We start from the raw sequence: 17409 nt of genomic DNA on the forward strand, positions 1-17409 counted from the left end.
ATGGCCTGGATTTTTTGGGGGGATGTCAGGATAGAAAAGCATTGAAATAGTATTTAGACCATCATGGGACACTAAGGGTCACTCATTTATTGGACAGTTTTGTGGTCACCTGACATCAAAACAACCCTTACGAAAGTCTTTGTTCTCACTTGCCCAAACTAATGGCTCATTTCCACCACATTTTACTGCCCTGCACAGCTCGTCACCACTCGGCTCTAATCGTATCGGCCCGATGGACGTTTTGCTTCCACCGCGGATCATCTGCCCCCGCCCACCCCCGCCCACAGCTGGTCGTCATAGCGACCGCATATCTGTCCTTCGCTTATAGCCGAAGTAGGCTATAACATAACGTTACAATTAAATCCATCCACAGAACTTTTAAACTGTTTATGAAATACTGGTGCCTCTAAATGACCTACAGTGTACATGGGCAAATGTGATAATCGAACAGGAGAATGGATATCACTTTGTAGTTAGTCAAACTCACAGGCATGCGCTGCGCTGTGCGGGGACGGGAGAGGCGCAACAGAGTGAAGCCTCTACCCCGCGGCCTCTCACCAGGCAAGACCGCGGCTTCACCAAACACCCGCTGCGGCCTAGCGGAGCGCTGCAGCCTGCACTCAGCTACAGAGCTCCCTGAGCTCCCCCGATTTTATTTCACCGGAGGCGAAGGCAGCAACACAAAAGACTGATGGAAATATACATAACAGAAGAGAAGGTAAGACCACTAAACTGGTATGCAGCCGCCAGCATTGCATTGACAGTCAGTAGACAGAGTAAACACGATTCTGCCTGACCAATCAGTCGTCAACAATGTTTTCACGTCACCGTATGAACCCGGGTTCACAGAATAGAACCACGACGAGGCAGGTACTAAAAGTAGCACGACTCGACCCCAATACAAACCGGGCTGGGATAGTTTTTAGTGGTGGAATGAGACCATTTATCGAGCAGAGCGGGACCGCGCTACTACAGTAGCTGCGGTGGAATTGGGCCATAAAAGTCTAAACGCTCTATGTTTCAGGTGAATCTAACCAAACCGGCCAGGTGTGAACATACCCGAAATCTCTCCAATGAAAACCAATGAAATGATGTGCGGGTTATAAGGCCTTCACTTACCGTATAGGGTTTTGGCACCAGACTTGGCTTTGTTGGCTTTATGTTCTGGGGGCTCAGGAGACTGTGAGCCATGGCCACTGTTGGAGGGGAAGAGGAAGGAGAAGGAGAGACTGTCAAATTTCTCTGACATTTTGCCTTACATCCACAGCAGCTCCATTTCATATCACATAACAACAGTGTTGGGCAGTAACGCGTTACTTAGTAACGCATTACTGTAATTAGTTACTTTTTTAGTAACTAAGTAATATAAGGCGTTACAATTTCCAAAACAGTAATTAGATTACAGTTACTAATCCAAGTAACGCATGCGTTACTGCGTTACATCATTGCCTGCCAGAATGCAGTGTTTTCTATGTAAAAGAAGAAAAGAAAACATTTTATCCTCACAGACTCAGATAGACCTGTCGCGCACACATATACGTCATAGTGTGTGTGCGCGATACAGCGTCAGAGCGTGCACGCTGGCTTTCAAAACAAACCGAGTCAGAAGAAGGAGACGAGCAAGAGAAATATGCGTTCAAAAGCTGGAAGATTATTGTCCTTTGTAAACTATGTGCGAGCAGCTTGGCAGATGCTACCTATTTGCACTGTTGACTCACCCTCATATTGATGCATCATAGAGAAAATAGCCACGAAGAACAATATCAAGCTGCCGCAGCCGCACACAGGGAAAGACGTTTGCTGGCTACCTCGAGAGAGAATATGCGGGGATAGAGCATAGGGATGGAGGCTAAATTCAAGGCGACACCACGTGAGGTAGACTTGGGTGGTGTAGTTCACTGGATTAACAGATACACTTTGGGTAAGTGTTGTACACTTTGTTACTTCCTAACCTTCTCGTCAAAGCCTTCTGACCTCTCCCGAGTCCCTTCACGTCTTTTCCAGTGTGAAGCTAGCCAGTCTTAACACACCACTTCCTGTTCTTTCTAACCAAATTTCAAAGTAAAATGCCTTTGGCGTTTCTTTTAACATAGCTTCTTTTGTGTGTTTTTTACTGAGATGTACTGACATTGGCTTCTGCTGTAACACAAGAATTTCACCCAGGGGATTAATAAAGTACTCTATCTATCTATCTATCTATCTATCTATCTATCATAATACCAAAGCAAAAATAATTAATACAGTGACATGCTAGACATGTAACAACTTAAGTGTAAGGTATTTGGGGTAAAAAAGAAAAGAAAAAGTAACTAGTAACGTAACTAGTAACGTACCTAGTTACTTTTTGAAAAAGTAATCAGTAAAGTAACTTTTATTACTTTTTTAAGGAGTAATCAGTAATCAGTAACTAATTACTTTTCCAGAGTAACTTGCCCAACACTGCATAACAATTCAAAAAGAATGTTTGATTTGACTGATTAGTATTATTTACACATTACAAGTTGTATGACATGACACATTTGAAAAATACAAGAAGTACTCCTCCTCCCATAACCTCCCATAACCTCACAGATTATATAACCTCACAGCAGAGATTATCAACAGTCTAAAGCCACTTCTAAACACAAACTCTGGATTACAACCGTAGAATCAGACTCTGTCTCATGCCCTCTGGTTCTGCCCTTCACTGGTCGGATTCTGGGCCAAGATATTTGACTGGTACTCTAAGGCCTACAAAATAACCCTTCAGCCGGAGGCAGAACTCGCCATCTTCGGCTGCTCGGAGTCCTCTCTCGACTTCCCTACAGCTGTGCAACAATCTCTGACACAGGGGACAATTGTCGCCAAGAAACTCATTCTGCAGGAATGGAAGTCTCCCTCTCCACCCTCTTTTCAACTGTGGTCGGCGGACATGACCTCTGTTATATACGGGTGGAGAGACTCAGGTTCCTGAGGACCAACTCACTTAAAAGATTTCTAACTATTTGGGAGCCGTTTTTGGCCTACCTTGACGAGGTTAGGCGCGACGGGTGACTCGCCCGGCTGGTCTTTAAGGGTCGCCCTTGTGTGAGATCTCATACATAGCATCTCTTGCGGGCACATGAGCACCTTGTGTGGCTGGTGGCACCACATCGTGATATTGGAGTGTTGATGTATGCGTTGTTTTGTTTTTGCATATGTACGGTATGTTTTTTCTCCCTTTCTTTTCTTTTGCCGTGTCTGAGTTTGTTCTTGTTTGTTGATGTTCTGAAAACTAAAACTACAAAATAAAATATTAAAAAAATAAAAAAATAAAAACGTAGAATCAGGTCCGACTATCCCGCGCAGTTACCCTGCTAGACATGACTCAATAAACCACCTAATCTGTTTCTGAACACAATGGAGAAGCTCCGGCGTACAGTACGTGGTTTAGGGGCACCGTGGATTATATATATGCCGAATTGAGGAGTGGCGTCTGGTAATACATTTGACGTACCTCTGTATAATCAAGAACCGTGAAATATGTGATGTTTTTGTGTGAGACAACGGCACGCACGTGTAACATGCTGAGCAGCTCAGCAGAGGTAGACAGCAGACAGTGCTCTCTCCGTCACCAGGCTTCCCATCATGATCTCCACTTCTTCAGTGTCAATATCAGGCTAAGGTGTTTTCTCTTTACTTGAGACTTGATGTTCTCTGAAATCAGGCGATTTTTTTTTTTAATCTGTATCGGCAATCGGCCAAAAGAGTTAGAAAATATATCGGATATCGGAAAAAAATCCAATATGGTGCATCCCTAACTGAGCGTGGACAGAAGGCTGTGGTAGCAGGCAGCCCGTCATCTGTGTGTGGGATCAGTGATGGGCTCAGGTGTCAGCGGCTCTAATGAGCTCCTTGACACTTGATATTTTATTCTGAGCCATCAGCTGATTAATAATGCATGTTGTAATTGACACAGCTGACAGGCCCACACCTCTTCACCTGCACTCCACGCTGCATGAGAGGAAATTAAGTGGCAACAGTTGGACACATTGTTGTTATTCAATGCCCTGGAGCCAACGTCACACGTTGCCCCCAAACGGCATTGAGGGGTAACTTCAATAGGGATGTGCGCGTGACTAGTCGGTTAAAGGGTTAAACTTCCACTACATCGCTAGTCGGCATCAGAAATACTAGTTGGTGAAACTAATTATGAAATGAATAATGTACAACGCAGGTGAAGTTAAGTGGTGCGTCTAAGTTACGCAGCCAAGGTAAACAAACCAGCGTGGTGGAAAGTGGGACTGGACAGAGATGGCGTCTCCCCGTAAACACTACAGCTTTGTCAACAGGCTGGGAGTTACACAGAGGTCATGGTCTCCGTCATGGTCTCTCTCTGGCCGTCATGCCCTGACATCCCTAAGGCCACCTTAGCAGTGCCCTGCTACCAGCCTGCTACTAACAGTTGCTTTGTTCTAGAGGCCATTCGACTGGTGAACAGCCACAGTACAAGAAATGGTCAGTTTATATAGACTAAGTCTGCACCTTGACCTTTTGATTTGAACCTTTTGAACAAGTCTAATATGCACTTTAGATTGTATTGACTGAATTTAATTTATATTGACCTGACACCTATATTCCTTTGTGGTGTTACACAAAGGAATCCAATGTATCCCTGATACATTGTAATCAGGGATCTTTGCTTTATCAGTGTCATGTATTGTCTTGTTTCTTGTTTTGTTTTTGGATGTGTACAAAGTACAGCTTGTTTGCAGTATTCATGCCTTAAATTGCCCTTTGCGAGACTAATAAAGTTGTTTGAATTAAATTAAATTTAAAAGTGTCAGTGGTCTCAGTTTAATGTAGCCTGCCCTATGCAAATGTGTGCAATGCAATGTGTAATTGGCTTATTTTAACACACATTTCAGAAAAATCGCTCTTCATGATGTCAATCATGGCCTTTGTGCCCTGGCATGTGGCCTTGTGCCCAAAAATAAAATAAAATAAAATAAGGATGTATGTGTGTGTAGGCTTTGTCAGATAAAACTGGCAAATAATGACTCCACCAGAGCAATGCGTAACATAACAATGTGTAACATGACCACATTCACATGCACGTTAACCTGCAAGCACAGCAAGCTGCCGGTGCTAGCTGGCACTGCTAACGTTAGCCACACTCCAATACGACATTGTTTACCAACCCAGCTGTGATTCCACTCAGTCTGAAAAGGACCACCAATATGATCAGATCACTCAAACCACTTGCCTACTGTAGGTGGTCTGGGACACATTTGACCACATACTTTTTGTAGTGTGACACTAACGTGTAGGGCTGGGTTAAAGAAAAATCGATATATCGATATTGAATCGATATTCATGTGAAGGAACAAGTATCGATACATAAATCCCAGTATCGATCTTTTAAAATGCATTTTACAAAAAAACAAAAAACATTTTTTTTTTTTTTTTTTAATAAACATAGGCTATAATATTATAGGCTGTGTGTGGTAGTTAAAACATAGTTTCAAGTTGACGTTTATTTATGTTTGTAGTTGAAACAAAAACATAAATACTGTAGGCTACATGTGCATTGTGCATGCACCATGAGCCAGATGTACAGACCTCAAATCTGTTTGCACTATAATGTTTGTGAACTGGAAATGTTCATGAGCTGTATTTAATTTTATTTTATTTACAAAGCATTTATACTTTATGAAACACTGTTTGCAACATGCTGCTGTTCAATGATTCTGTTGTATAGTGGAAATCTAAATTTGTTTGGCTTCTCACAGAAGACTGTAAAGAAAGAGAGAGAAGACTGTAAAGAAAGATAAGATGTTGAATGACTGTGTTGGTCATGTTTAAATAAAAAAGAATTACATGATGTAACTGCTTGCTTTATGGTCAATTCTTAATGTAAATATTAATATTTTTTAATAATGCACCAGGTTAGAGGGTTCCTTGTACAATTTACAGCATTAGTTCTTTGAGAATCTCTTCCATTATCAAAGCAAAACTGGTATTGTAACTAAAATAACGAAATCGAATCGTATCGTATCGTATCGTAAATCGTATCGACTTGGGACCTTGTGTATCGGAATCGTATCGGGAAGTCAGTGGCGATGCCCAGCCCTACTAACGTGTCCTGATGCGTCCTCGGGACACATTGAACTCAACTGATGTTCTCTGTGTTTGTGTCACTTCCATGCATCTAGGCAGAAATAACCTGCAATGCAATTCATAAAAAAAAAATCAGAAGCAGTGCTGCTACTGATTACTATTATACAATAATACAAATACAGTGCACTCCTCTTATAGTGATCACCTTGGGATGGGTCAAATTGATCACTATAAGCAGATGATCATTATAACGATTTTCTTTCCATTTCTTTATTTCTCATGCAGATTACCATCTAATTGACATTTATATACTGTATGTATAACATGAATTCATACATACATAAAAAGTAAATGAATGTTATTGACTTTAGAAAATCCATACAGTAAGTTAGGCCTCCAGCTGTTCCAAACACAGCGGTCTTGCGTAGACAGAGACACTGCCATCTCTCCATATATACAGACAGACACGCACAGAGTATCGCTGCTGTATCTCGTTGGCTCATTTTTGGCAGTTTATAATTAAAATAATAATAAAATTACTGTTGTTTCAAACATTTTTTCCATTGTTCTCAGGCAGGACAAGTCCCAAAATGATCACTATAAGCAGAGTATTGATCACTACAAGTGAATGCTCTAAACAGCATGTGTATAGGAATGATTCTGGACCAAGCTTTTTAATCAATCTAAGCAGTTGATCACTATAACCGTGATCACTATAAGCGGATTCCACTGTACCATATAAACCACCATAGAACATGCTTTTAGCATCCAATGATTTAGATCCAATCACAAGTGGTCACTGAGGCTGCATCTTCACTACCGCGTTTGCAAAAATGCCGCAGTCTGCCTTCCCAGTCTACACATAGAGCAATAGCTCCTGCGAGACGCATGCTATATGACGCGCCACGTCCCACAGTCCCGCAGAATTAAATAAATGTGAGTCAATGTTTACCAGGCTAGGTGAAACTAGGTTACTCACTTCACTTGGGTGTTGTAGGAGCCGAACATGCCAGCGGCGAGGGCGGGGTTATCATACCCGTTCATCCTGGGCTTCACAGCAGACAGTCACCTGGACAGAACACAGGGATGTGAAGATCAGTCAGATGTATATTTGTTTCTGTATAACTAAACGACAGCTTCCTTTTTTTTAATCAATTTTTATTGATTCAAAAAAAAGTACATGACAAAGAAAGAAAAAGGCAAAAAACCACAAACATCTACAAAAAAAACCTATACATACATACCAGATTCACTCAGAACATAACCCCCCTCCTCTAGCTTCCTCTTTCAATGTCCTCCACACCAGAGCCACTACTTGTTCCGTTTTTTTTTTACCGTAACCCAAACCATAACACTAACCAAGGTGTTTTCGTTTTCAACTTCACCGCCATTTGTTTTCAAAATTGATGTTGAGATTCTACAATTTTAGATGTTGAGATCGAACCATTGTAGAGCCGTGACTGTGAAATGACAACATTTTGTGGACAAACGTTGCCATTTCACAATTGTTTTGGAGATGGCGTTGGTAATGGGAACTTATGGGAAATAAAGATAAGAGCAGTGAATTGGTTTACTACCCTTCTGAAACTCTGGGATAAAGCTATCACAGCCAGAAGAAGAGAAGAGGACATCTACATTGTTCTCTAATGATAAGACTTCATTCATCAGCTATTGCTTCTCTTCCTCCCACACATGTTGGCACTGATGGCTGATAATGCTGCAGCAGGTAGGTTATTATTATCACACTTTGCTCATTGTCTTGACTGTGTGTTGCTCAGCACATGAAAGAAAGGACTGGCCTCATTTACTAATGCAGACATTGTCTGAGAAGAGCAGTTTCCACTGAGGATCTCATTGTGTTTTCCACGTTTGTCTCATAACCGATACCTGCCACCTGGAATGCAGACAGCACAACAGCCCATTTAGTCAAAAGATTCTCTCTCACCCATTGAAGAGTGAGAATGAATGCAATGTCATAAATGTGAATATCCCCTGGTTTCTTTAGTCTTCTGTGACAGTAAACTGATTATCTCTGGGTTGCACTGTCGGTCAGGACAAAAGAAGACTGATGACATCATCTTGGGCTTTGGGGGTAAAAGTGATCGACATACAGTATTTTACCATTTTGTGACTTTTTATAAAGCAAACGAGAAACCACTACTAACTCGATTAGTCAGGAAAATAATCGACAGATTAATCGATAATGAAAATAATCCGTTGCAGCTACTGTAGGGATGTAACAATACGCGTATTCATACTGAACCATATGAGGCTTTAGGTTTCAATCATTGACTGGGCTGGAGGCTGAATTGCCCACTGGGTTTAATACGCATTGCAAACCGAACAAGTCTTCTACCAAGATATCATGGAAAACTAAAACTGAGACGAAAAAGATGGTGTTAAAAAGATCAATGTCATAAATTGAAATAAAAAATTCAACTAGACTGTGAAAATAATATAATAAATAAGTCCAACAAATGAAAATCAATTAGAAGTTTTAAAATCAATTAAAGTTCTCTGGCATTTCTACTTTTTTGCTGTATTGAAAACGCATCCTTCTATCCGGCGCTACTCTGCCAGAGCGACTCCTGACATGGCTCAGTGTGTGCACTGTAAATCAATGCTTTTTGGTGTTTTCGGGTGTTTTTATTGTTTGTTTTATGTCTCGTCAAGATGTTAACGTCAACAGCGTTCAATATAGCGTGCCTCCGGATCATGATCGCCAATCTTAAATCAACATCCTAACACTGCTTTTGTCAGTTTTTTTTTTTTTATTATGTGTGTGTTTTTCATGTGTTTTGTAACATGCACCTGAGCCTGGTCAAACGAAAAATGTCTGTTGCGTTGTGACAAAGTTTATGAATCTTGAATTTAATCTTGAATCTTACCGAACTGTGACACCACTGTGTCGTATCAAACCGAACCGTGAAGTTTGTGAGCCGTTACACCTCTAGTTGCAGCCCTAGATTAGGACCGTTTTACTATTCAGGAACAGGAACATGTGAGTGTTCCTATTGACCTCTAGTAAAGCAAGACTTACATTACCGCTCTGCTGTTTAGCCCATGGCACACCAATCAAACATCATCCAACAACTGCCAATGGTTGATTGGTGTGCCATGGGCTAAACACAGACAAAACAAGGACTGGACACGTGGAATCTGACCAAACATCTCCAAACAAGGACAGACAGCCATGGCACGTACACCAAACAAACATCTGTATTTGTTGTAGAATGTTTGACTGATGTGCCATGGGCTTACAATCTCAGCCGCGCACAAGTGAAGTTACCTCATGACGCTACATCTAATATAAGCCTCTCAGAGCCCCTCAAGTCTCGCCAAGGTAACACAGCGGCCATGAGGCAAGCAGCTCCTCTTTGGCGCGTTGAAAACAGGACAAAGGCATTCCCATCTTTTCCACTCATTAACTAATCATTCAAAGCTTCCTGCAGACCTGAGAGAAGTCTGGAGGAATCCGTGCCACTCGGTGGCGAGGCGGAGATTAAAACAGCCTCGGCACAAAAGAGTCTCCAAGGTGATTTATGAGGAGATGGAATGGTGGTGGAGAGGTGTGTGTGTGTGTGTGTGTGTTTGAGTGTGTGTGTGTGTGTGTGTGTGTGTGTGTGTGTGTGTGTGTGTGTGTGTGTGTGTGTGTGTGTGTGTTTCTCTGTGGATATAGACACCACTGCTGGCATAGTGTTGCTCTATGTACAGTGCAGTGATGTGATTACTTTTCCCAGGGCCACAGTTTATTTCTACATGTTTAATTCAGGTGGGGTAATTCAAGCAGCGTTTTGGACTTGGTCGCCATAACGACAGTCATGGAGGATGATGAGGTAGTGACAGGACAGTCATGGAGGATGATGAGGTAGTGACAGGACAGTCATGGAGGATGATGAGGTAGTGACAGGACAGTCATGGAGGATGATGAGGTAGTGACAGGACAGTCATGGAGGATGATGAGGTAGTGACAGGACAGTCATGGAGGATGATGAGGTAGTGACAGGACAGTCATGGAGGATGATGAGGTAGTGGCAGGACAGTCATGCAGGATGGATGAGGTAGAGACAGGACAGTCATGGAGGATGATGAGGTAGTGACAGGACAGTCATGGAGGATGATGAGGTAGTGACAGGACAGTCATGGAGGATGATGAGGTAGTGACAGGACAGTCATGGAGGATGATGAGGTAGTGACAGGACAGGCATGGAGGATGGATGAGGTAGTGACAGGACAGTCATGGAGGATGATGAGGTAGTGCAGGACAGTCATGGAGGATGATGAGGTAGTGACAGGACAGTCATGGAGGATGATGGGGGTAGTGACAGGACACTCATGGAGGATGATGAGGTAGTGACAGGACAGTCATGGAGGATGGATGAGGTAGTGACAGGACAGTCATGGAGGATGAGGTAGTGACAGGACAGTCATGGAGGATGATGAGGTAGTGACAGGACAGTCATGGAGGATGATGAGGTAGTGACAGGACACTCATGGAGGATGATGAGGTAGTGACAGGACAGTCATGGAGGATGATGAGGTAGCGACAGGACAGTCATGGAGGATGATGAGGTAGTGACAGGACAGTCATGGAGGATGGATGAGGTAGAGACAGGACAGTCATGGAGGATGATGGGGTAGTGACAGGACAGTCATGGAGGATGATGAGGTAGTGACAAGACAGTCATGGAGGATGATGAGGTAGTGACAGGACAGTCATGGAGGATGGATGAGGTAGAGACAGGACAGTCATGGAGGATGATGAGGTAGTGACAGGACAGTCATGGAGGATGATGAGGTAGTGACAGGACAGTCATGGAGGATGATGAGGTAGTGGCAGGACAGTCATGCAGGATGGATGAGGTAGAGACAGGACAGTCATGGAGGATGATGAGGTAGTGACAGGACAGTCATGGAGGATGGATGAGGTAGAGACAGGACAGTCATGGAGGATGATGAGGTAGTGACAGGACAGTCATGGAGGATGATGAGGTAGAGACAGGACAGTCATGGAGGATGATGAGGTAGTGACAGGACAGTCATGGAGGATGATGAGGTAGAGACAGGACAGTCATGGAGGATGATGAGGTAGTGACAGGACAGTCATGGAGGATGGATGAGGTAGAGACAGGACAGTCATGGAGGATGATGAGGTAGAGACAGGACAGTCATGGAGGATGATGAGGTAGAGACAGGACAGTCATGGAGGATGATGAGGTAGTGACAGGACAGTCATGGAGGATGATGAGGTAGTGACAGGACAGTCATGCAGGATGATGGGGTAGTGACAGGACAGTCATGGAGGATGATGAGGTAGAGACAGGACAGTCATGGAGGATGATGAGGTAGTGACAGGACAGTCATGGAGGATGATGAGGTAGCGACAGGACAGTCATGGAGGATGATGAGGTAGTGACAGGACAGTCATGGAGGATGATGAGGTAGTGACAGGACAGTCATGGAGGATGATGAGGTAGTGACAGGACAGTCATGGAGGATGATGGGGCAGTGAATATTGTGGGTGTGAGTGGAAACCTTGGAGACCGTGTTGAGGGTGCTCATGTCTGACGATCTACTAATACATCTGAAGGAGCCAATCCCGCCCCGATGACTGCTTTGACAGCAGAAGCACATTTGTTTCTGTTGTATTGTATGCTTTATACAAATTATTATTATTTGGTTTTCTGAGGTAGAGACCCAGAATAAGCCCATCCAGGCTTTCCTGTACAGTACCTGCTTTTTGTTTATTTTTTTAATCTTGTTCTGTATTTTATGTTTGAAAAAAACAAACAAAGGCAACTGTTACAAGGTCAAGAAACAAATGGGGAATAATAATTATGGTGTGAAGATGTCCACTGAAAAACCAGAGACCTAACAACAAGGAGGATGACATTTTGAAGCCAGGAAGATCTGAAATGCTGTTTTATGATTTTCTTCATCCTGGTTGGCATGGGCTGTAGCCGGTCACCATTAGATGCTAGCCAGCTCGCAAGAGGCTAGAAGAGAACTGCCAGTATGACGTAATAGACCAAGTTAAAATGTGTTCCAATTGAAAGTCTCTTCTACACATCCTCACTCCCCCACTAGCTAGCCGGCCCGAGCCACTATGTCAACGCCAAGGGGCTAGCTAAGCTCCACTGGCTGCAAAAATAAATGGGATTGCATGGAAGTCAATGGGAAAATGACCCTACTTCTCACTTGATTTATGACCTCCACAAACACTTTCCTAATGAGTTTATGGTCTGAATCACTAGTTTGAAGTCTTCTTCAATACAGCGTGATGTCTGTATGTCACCGTTCATTTCTCTGTTCACTTCAGCTCATTTTCAAAGACAGCTGTCAGTTGTCCATGCAGCGCTGATGATGCGTACGTCTCCAGCAAATGTCCATACGTTTTGATGGACAGAAGTTCAAGGGGGTTGAACTTTTTCTGGATGGGCGGATTCGTCACCGTCCGTTTAGCCAATCAGAATCGAGGAGGCATTCTGGCGTAGCCCACTGGACAAAAACAACCCAGCGGACGGAAACCTATCCGTTTATAATTCTATCCATTTTCTGATGGATCAGTGTGGCCGCAGCCTTAGGGTGAATTTAGTGGGGGTGCACTAGGGTTTGCACTAGGTGCACTAGGGTTTGCACTAGGTTTGGCTTAATGTAACACCAGCTCAGACTTTTACCCTCCTCTCGAAACCCTTTCAGGACCATGTATTGCAAATCAGCAGAGGCTTAGCGTTGTCGAGAGAGGAGAGCGCGCCTGTCTCTTTGTTGTGTGATTAGCCAGCCAGCGGAAGTCGGTCAGTGGAATGTGGTCCGCGGTGCAGCTCGTCCGACCAGTCGTCTGTATTCAGCAAAGTTCGGCAACATCGGTTCCTGCAAACGCATGCGGGACTTGTCCCGCTTTATAAATTATAAATCTGCAGGAATTGCCGAAAATATGCACGATGGCCGCAATACTGCCACGAATTTCAGACCCTGTTCACTATCCAAATGGAATCCCATGTGCATGTGATTTGGCAGGAATCTGCTGGATTGCTTTACGGCACAAAAAGGGAGGATTTCAGAGTTTTGGGGGAATGGCAGACAGTGGAAGGAGTGAAAGTCAGATGCAAATTTTTTCAAACAAACAACAGTTTTAGCAGTTAGTTACTACACCTACTTTCATGACTGGATCCTTTGCTTGTATACGGTACACAATGCATTCACAACACAAACAATGACCAAAACTGCAAAGGAAATTGAAGGGATAAAGCAAGGTGACGCACACAGACGGTGGTCACACGGTGGTAGACAGGTATGAATGATAGATGAACAACCTGATGTGTGGTCATTATATGGGTCTCACACACACACACACACACACACACACACACACACACACACCTCTGCATGGCCCAGTCTCTGCAGTAATGCACCACAGCAAGTCTTCTTGTTGGGTGAGAGAGCTCCCATGGTGCAGGTCATAGATGGACTTATCAGGCCTAGCAGCTGGCTGTCGGCAGACTTATCACTCTTGTCATGTGACCAACAAAGCTTCAACTTTAACTACCGCCTGGCCTTTGTACTCTAATCATCCTCATTATAGGTTCTCATGCTAATGTAGCCCTGTCTGTGGTCCCCCAGCCCATCCCTCCTCTGTCCTGTCTCTGTCTCCTCTGCCCTGTCCTCCCCCAGGCCATCCTTCCTCTGCCCTGTCCTCCCCCAGGCCATCCCTCCTCTGCCCTGTCCTCCCCCAGGCCATCCCTCCTCTGCCCTGTCCTCCCCCAGGCCATCCCTCCTCTGCCCTGTCCTCCCCCAGGCCATCCCTCCTCTGCCCTGTCCTCCCCCAGGCCATCCTTCCTCTGCCCTGTCCTCCCCCAGCCCATCCCTCCTCTGTCCTGTTCTCCCCCAGCCCATCCCTCCTCTGCCCTGTCCTCCCCCAGGCAGTCCCTCTTCTGTGGTCCCCTGTCCTCCCCCAGCCCATCCCTCCTCTACCCTGTCCTCCCCCAGGCAGTCCCTCTTCTGTGGTCCCCTGTCCTCCCCCAGCCCATCCCTCCTCTGCCCTGTCCTCCCCCAGGCCATCCTTCCTCTGCCCTGTCCTCCCCCAGGCAGTCTCTCTTCTGTGGTCCCCTGTCCTCCCCCAGGCCGTCCCTCCTCTGTCCTGTCCTCCCCCAGGCCACCCCCAGGCCATCCTTCCTCTGTCCAGTCCTTCCCCAGGCAGTCCCTCTTCTGTGGTCCCCTGTCCTCCCCCAGGCCGTCCCTCCTCTGTCCTGTCCTCCCCCAGGCCATCCTTCCTCTGTCCTGTCCTCCCCCAGGCCGTGCCTCCTGTGTGCTCCCGTCCTCCCCTAGGCCGTCCCTCCTCTGTGGTGCCCTGTCCTCCCCCAGGCCGTCCCTCCTCTGTGGTGCCCTGTCCTCCCCCAGGCCGTCCCTCCTGTGGTGCCCTGTCCTCCCCTAGGCCATCCCTCCTCTGTCCTGTCCTCCCCCAGGCTGTCCCCCCCAGGCCGTCCCTCTTCTGTGGTCCCCTGTCCTCCCGCAGGCCGTCCCTCCTCTGTGGTCCCCTGTCCTCCCGCAGGCCATCCCTCCTCTGTCGTCCCCTGTCCTCCCCCAGGCCGTCCCGCCTCTGTCGTCCGGGAAACGGTAATTTTCAAAGTAAATACATAGCCAGAACTAACGTGGTGGAACTAAAGTTACTTCCGTGTTGACTGAGGCGCTGTGTGCAGTCATGAGTACTTCCAGGTATGGATTTACTTAGAAAATGACCGTTTGCGTGATGAGTACATAAGTCACAACATGTACATGTGAGTGTTTTGGCGCTGTTGGAATGTGTATTTTTGGTGACTGAACGGGGGTAGGCAGCTGTACTGTTCACTACCACTGTAGTTAGCAGGATGGGCACGGTACTACTTTCTAATGCACGGACAGGGAAGAGACGGGTATCCATCTTCTCGTTTTTATTAGAATGTTTTAATCTGCAATTGTTTTTAAGTGTTAAGTTTTAAGTGGTCCGAGTGAAATGTTCCATGGTCTCTCCTGAATCTGAATAGAGCTGAATTGCTTGGTTTGAGTTTGATCAAGTAAAACTTATTACAATTTAATTACAAGCATTTTACGAAATGTCTGTGGAAAAATGTGTGGCGGATGAAATCTCTTGGTGCGTATTATGGCTCATTTCCACCACATTTTACAGCCCTGCACAGCCCGTGACCACTCGGCTCTACTTGTTTCAACCCGATGGACGTTCTGCTTCGACCGCCGTTCATCTGCCCCCGCCCACACCTGGTCGTCATAGCGAGCGCATATCTGCCCTCCGCCCATGTTCCGAAGTAGGCTATAACATATAACGTTACAATTAAATCCATACACAGAACTTTTAAACTGTTTATGAAATACTGGTGCCTCTAAATGACCTACAGTGTACATGGGCAAATGTGACAATCGGCCAGGAGAATGGATATCACTTTGTTGTTAGTCAAAACTCACATGCGCTGCGCGAGGGACGGGCGCGAGGGACGGGGGTTGCGCTAGAGTGAAGCCTCTACCCCGGCGGCCTTTCACCAGGCAAGACTGCGGCTTCACCAAAGCGCCTGCGGCCTAGCGGAGCCGACGCAGCACTGAACTACACAAGCGCTTCCTGAGAGCAGCGGACTTTTGGACAATTGAAACCACCGCCACGATTTTATTTCACCAGAGGCGAAGGCAGCAACACAAAAGACTGATGGAAAAGCATAACAGAAGAGAAGGTAAGCCCCCACTAAACTGGTATGCAGCGCTGCATTGACAGGATAGACAGAGTAAACACGATTCTGCCTGACCAATCAGTCGTCTACAATGTTTTCACGTCACCGTATGAACCCGGGTTTGCAGAATAGAACCCCGACGAGGCAGGGACGAAAAGTAGCACGACTCAGCCCCAAATCAAACCGGGCTTGGCCGGTTTTTACCGGTGGAATGAGACCATTTATCGAGTCGAGAGGAGCGGGACCGCGCTACTACCTGCGGTGGAATTGGGCCATTAGAGGGTTGCAACCGGACGGGACTCCCGCGGGACCCGCGCAACCCAACGCAAATCTCGTGGGAGCGGGCGGTAATCATGTTTGCGCGGGCGGTAACGAGCGGTCAAAAAATAAACAGCGGGTCCCACGATTTCAGTCTCTCCTCGTTTACTGCCGAGTAAAGTCATGGTCGCCTCGGAGATACACAATCCTTTGCCGGGTGCGGCTGGCCTGCCTGCCTGTCAGTCAGTCTGTGAGTTGCTAGGCAACCCTCGCCCCTCTCTGCTCGGACTCGGAGCGAGACAGACAGGCTTGCCTGCATGTGAGGAGAAGCGAGCAGGCGGCAGCAGACTGAAACCAAAAGTTTTCCCTCAACATGAAACTAGGGAATAAAGTTAGAGATGGTAGAGAGGACTTGTCACTTACACCCAGAGACATTCAACTGTTCAAACCCAGCTGGAGAAGAAGATTTGACAGATTTGGGATCGCTGCATGACTCAATGAGAGGAAGACCAGGTGAACTCTCTTATGGGATGGGAGATGCATCTGACAGTTTAACTACCATGACTGAGGCAGATAAGAAGAAATATGAGGCTGTTAAAGCAACAGCGTTTGAAGAGCGTTACATAGGAAAACATGATGTGACGTTTGAGAGCCCAGTTCAAAGTACCGCGGAGCGGCGGCACCCCACTTTTTTTTCCTTTTTTGTGGACGGTCAGTGACACACACGTTGCGGGAGCGGGCAGTAATGGTCAGAAACCCAGCGGGAGCGGGCAGGAGTGGGATTTTAAAAACAGTCCCGCGCACCCCTCTAGTGCGTACTGTATGTCTAAACCGGAAGTGGTTGTGCATGACTTTGGCTCTCTATATACATTGTGTGCCACCGGTTGGATTTGGCAGGTAATCTGCTATTGCTTATGGCACAAAAAAGGAAGAGGGCGCTGTTCTTTCAGATCAAACAGCTACAGATTGGGCTGGGTGATAATTATGGACAAAATCAAATATAACAGTATTTTTTACCAAAATACTTTGATATCGATAATACTGTAGGGATGACTAATTGGTGCTTTCACAAAACATTTACGCAACAAGATTTTTGACAAATAATCATCAGTAAAGTGGATATAATGACTAAGTGGGTAAAGGTAGGGCTGCAACGATTATTTTCATAATCGATTAAACTGTCGATTATTTTCTCGATTAATTGTTTGGTCTATAAAATGTCCGAAAATGGTAGCAAATGACGATCAGTGTTTCCCAAAGACCAAGATGACGCCCTCAAATGTCTTGTTTTGTCCACAACTCAAAGATAAGATCAGTTTACTGTCATACAGGAGTAAAGAAACCAGAAAATATTCACATT

At 45.4% G+C, this 17409-nt stretch overlaps 1 protein-coding gene across 2 annotated transcripts in view; it reads right to left on the reverse strand.

The window, feature by feature from the left end:
• Positions 1-17409, reverse strand: part of eps8a (EGFR pathway substrate 8a, signaling adaptor) — a 109913-nt gene that overhangs the window by 41891 nt on the left and 50613 nt on the right. For both annotated transcript variants that reach the window (XM_083632250.1, XM_083632249.1), the window contains exons 2-3: positions 7058-7147; positions 1120-1196 (exon numbers count right to left, since the gene is read on the reverse strand). In XM_083632250.1, the coding sequence (XP_083488376.1) occupies positions 1120-1196; positions 7058-7122 (142 nt within the window). In that variant the 5' untranslated portion in view covers positions 7123-7147. The remainder of the gene's footprint in view (positions 1-1119; positions 1197-7057; positions 7148-17409) is intronic.

This window comes from Poromitra crassiceps (assembly GCF_964638095.1).
Source record: "Poromitra crassiceps genome assembly, chromosome: 2".
NCBI classification, from domain to species: Eukaryota; Metazoa; Chordata; class Actinopteri; order Beryciformes; family Melamphaidae; genus Poromitra; species Poromitra crassiceps.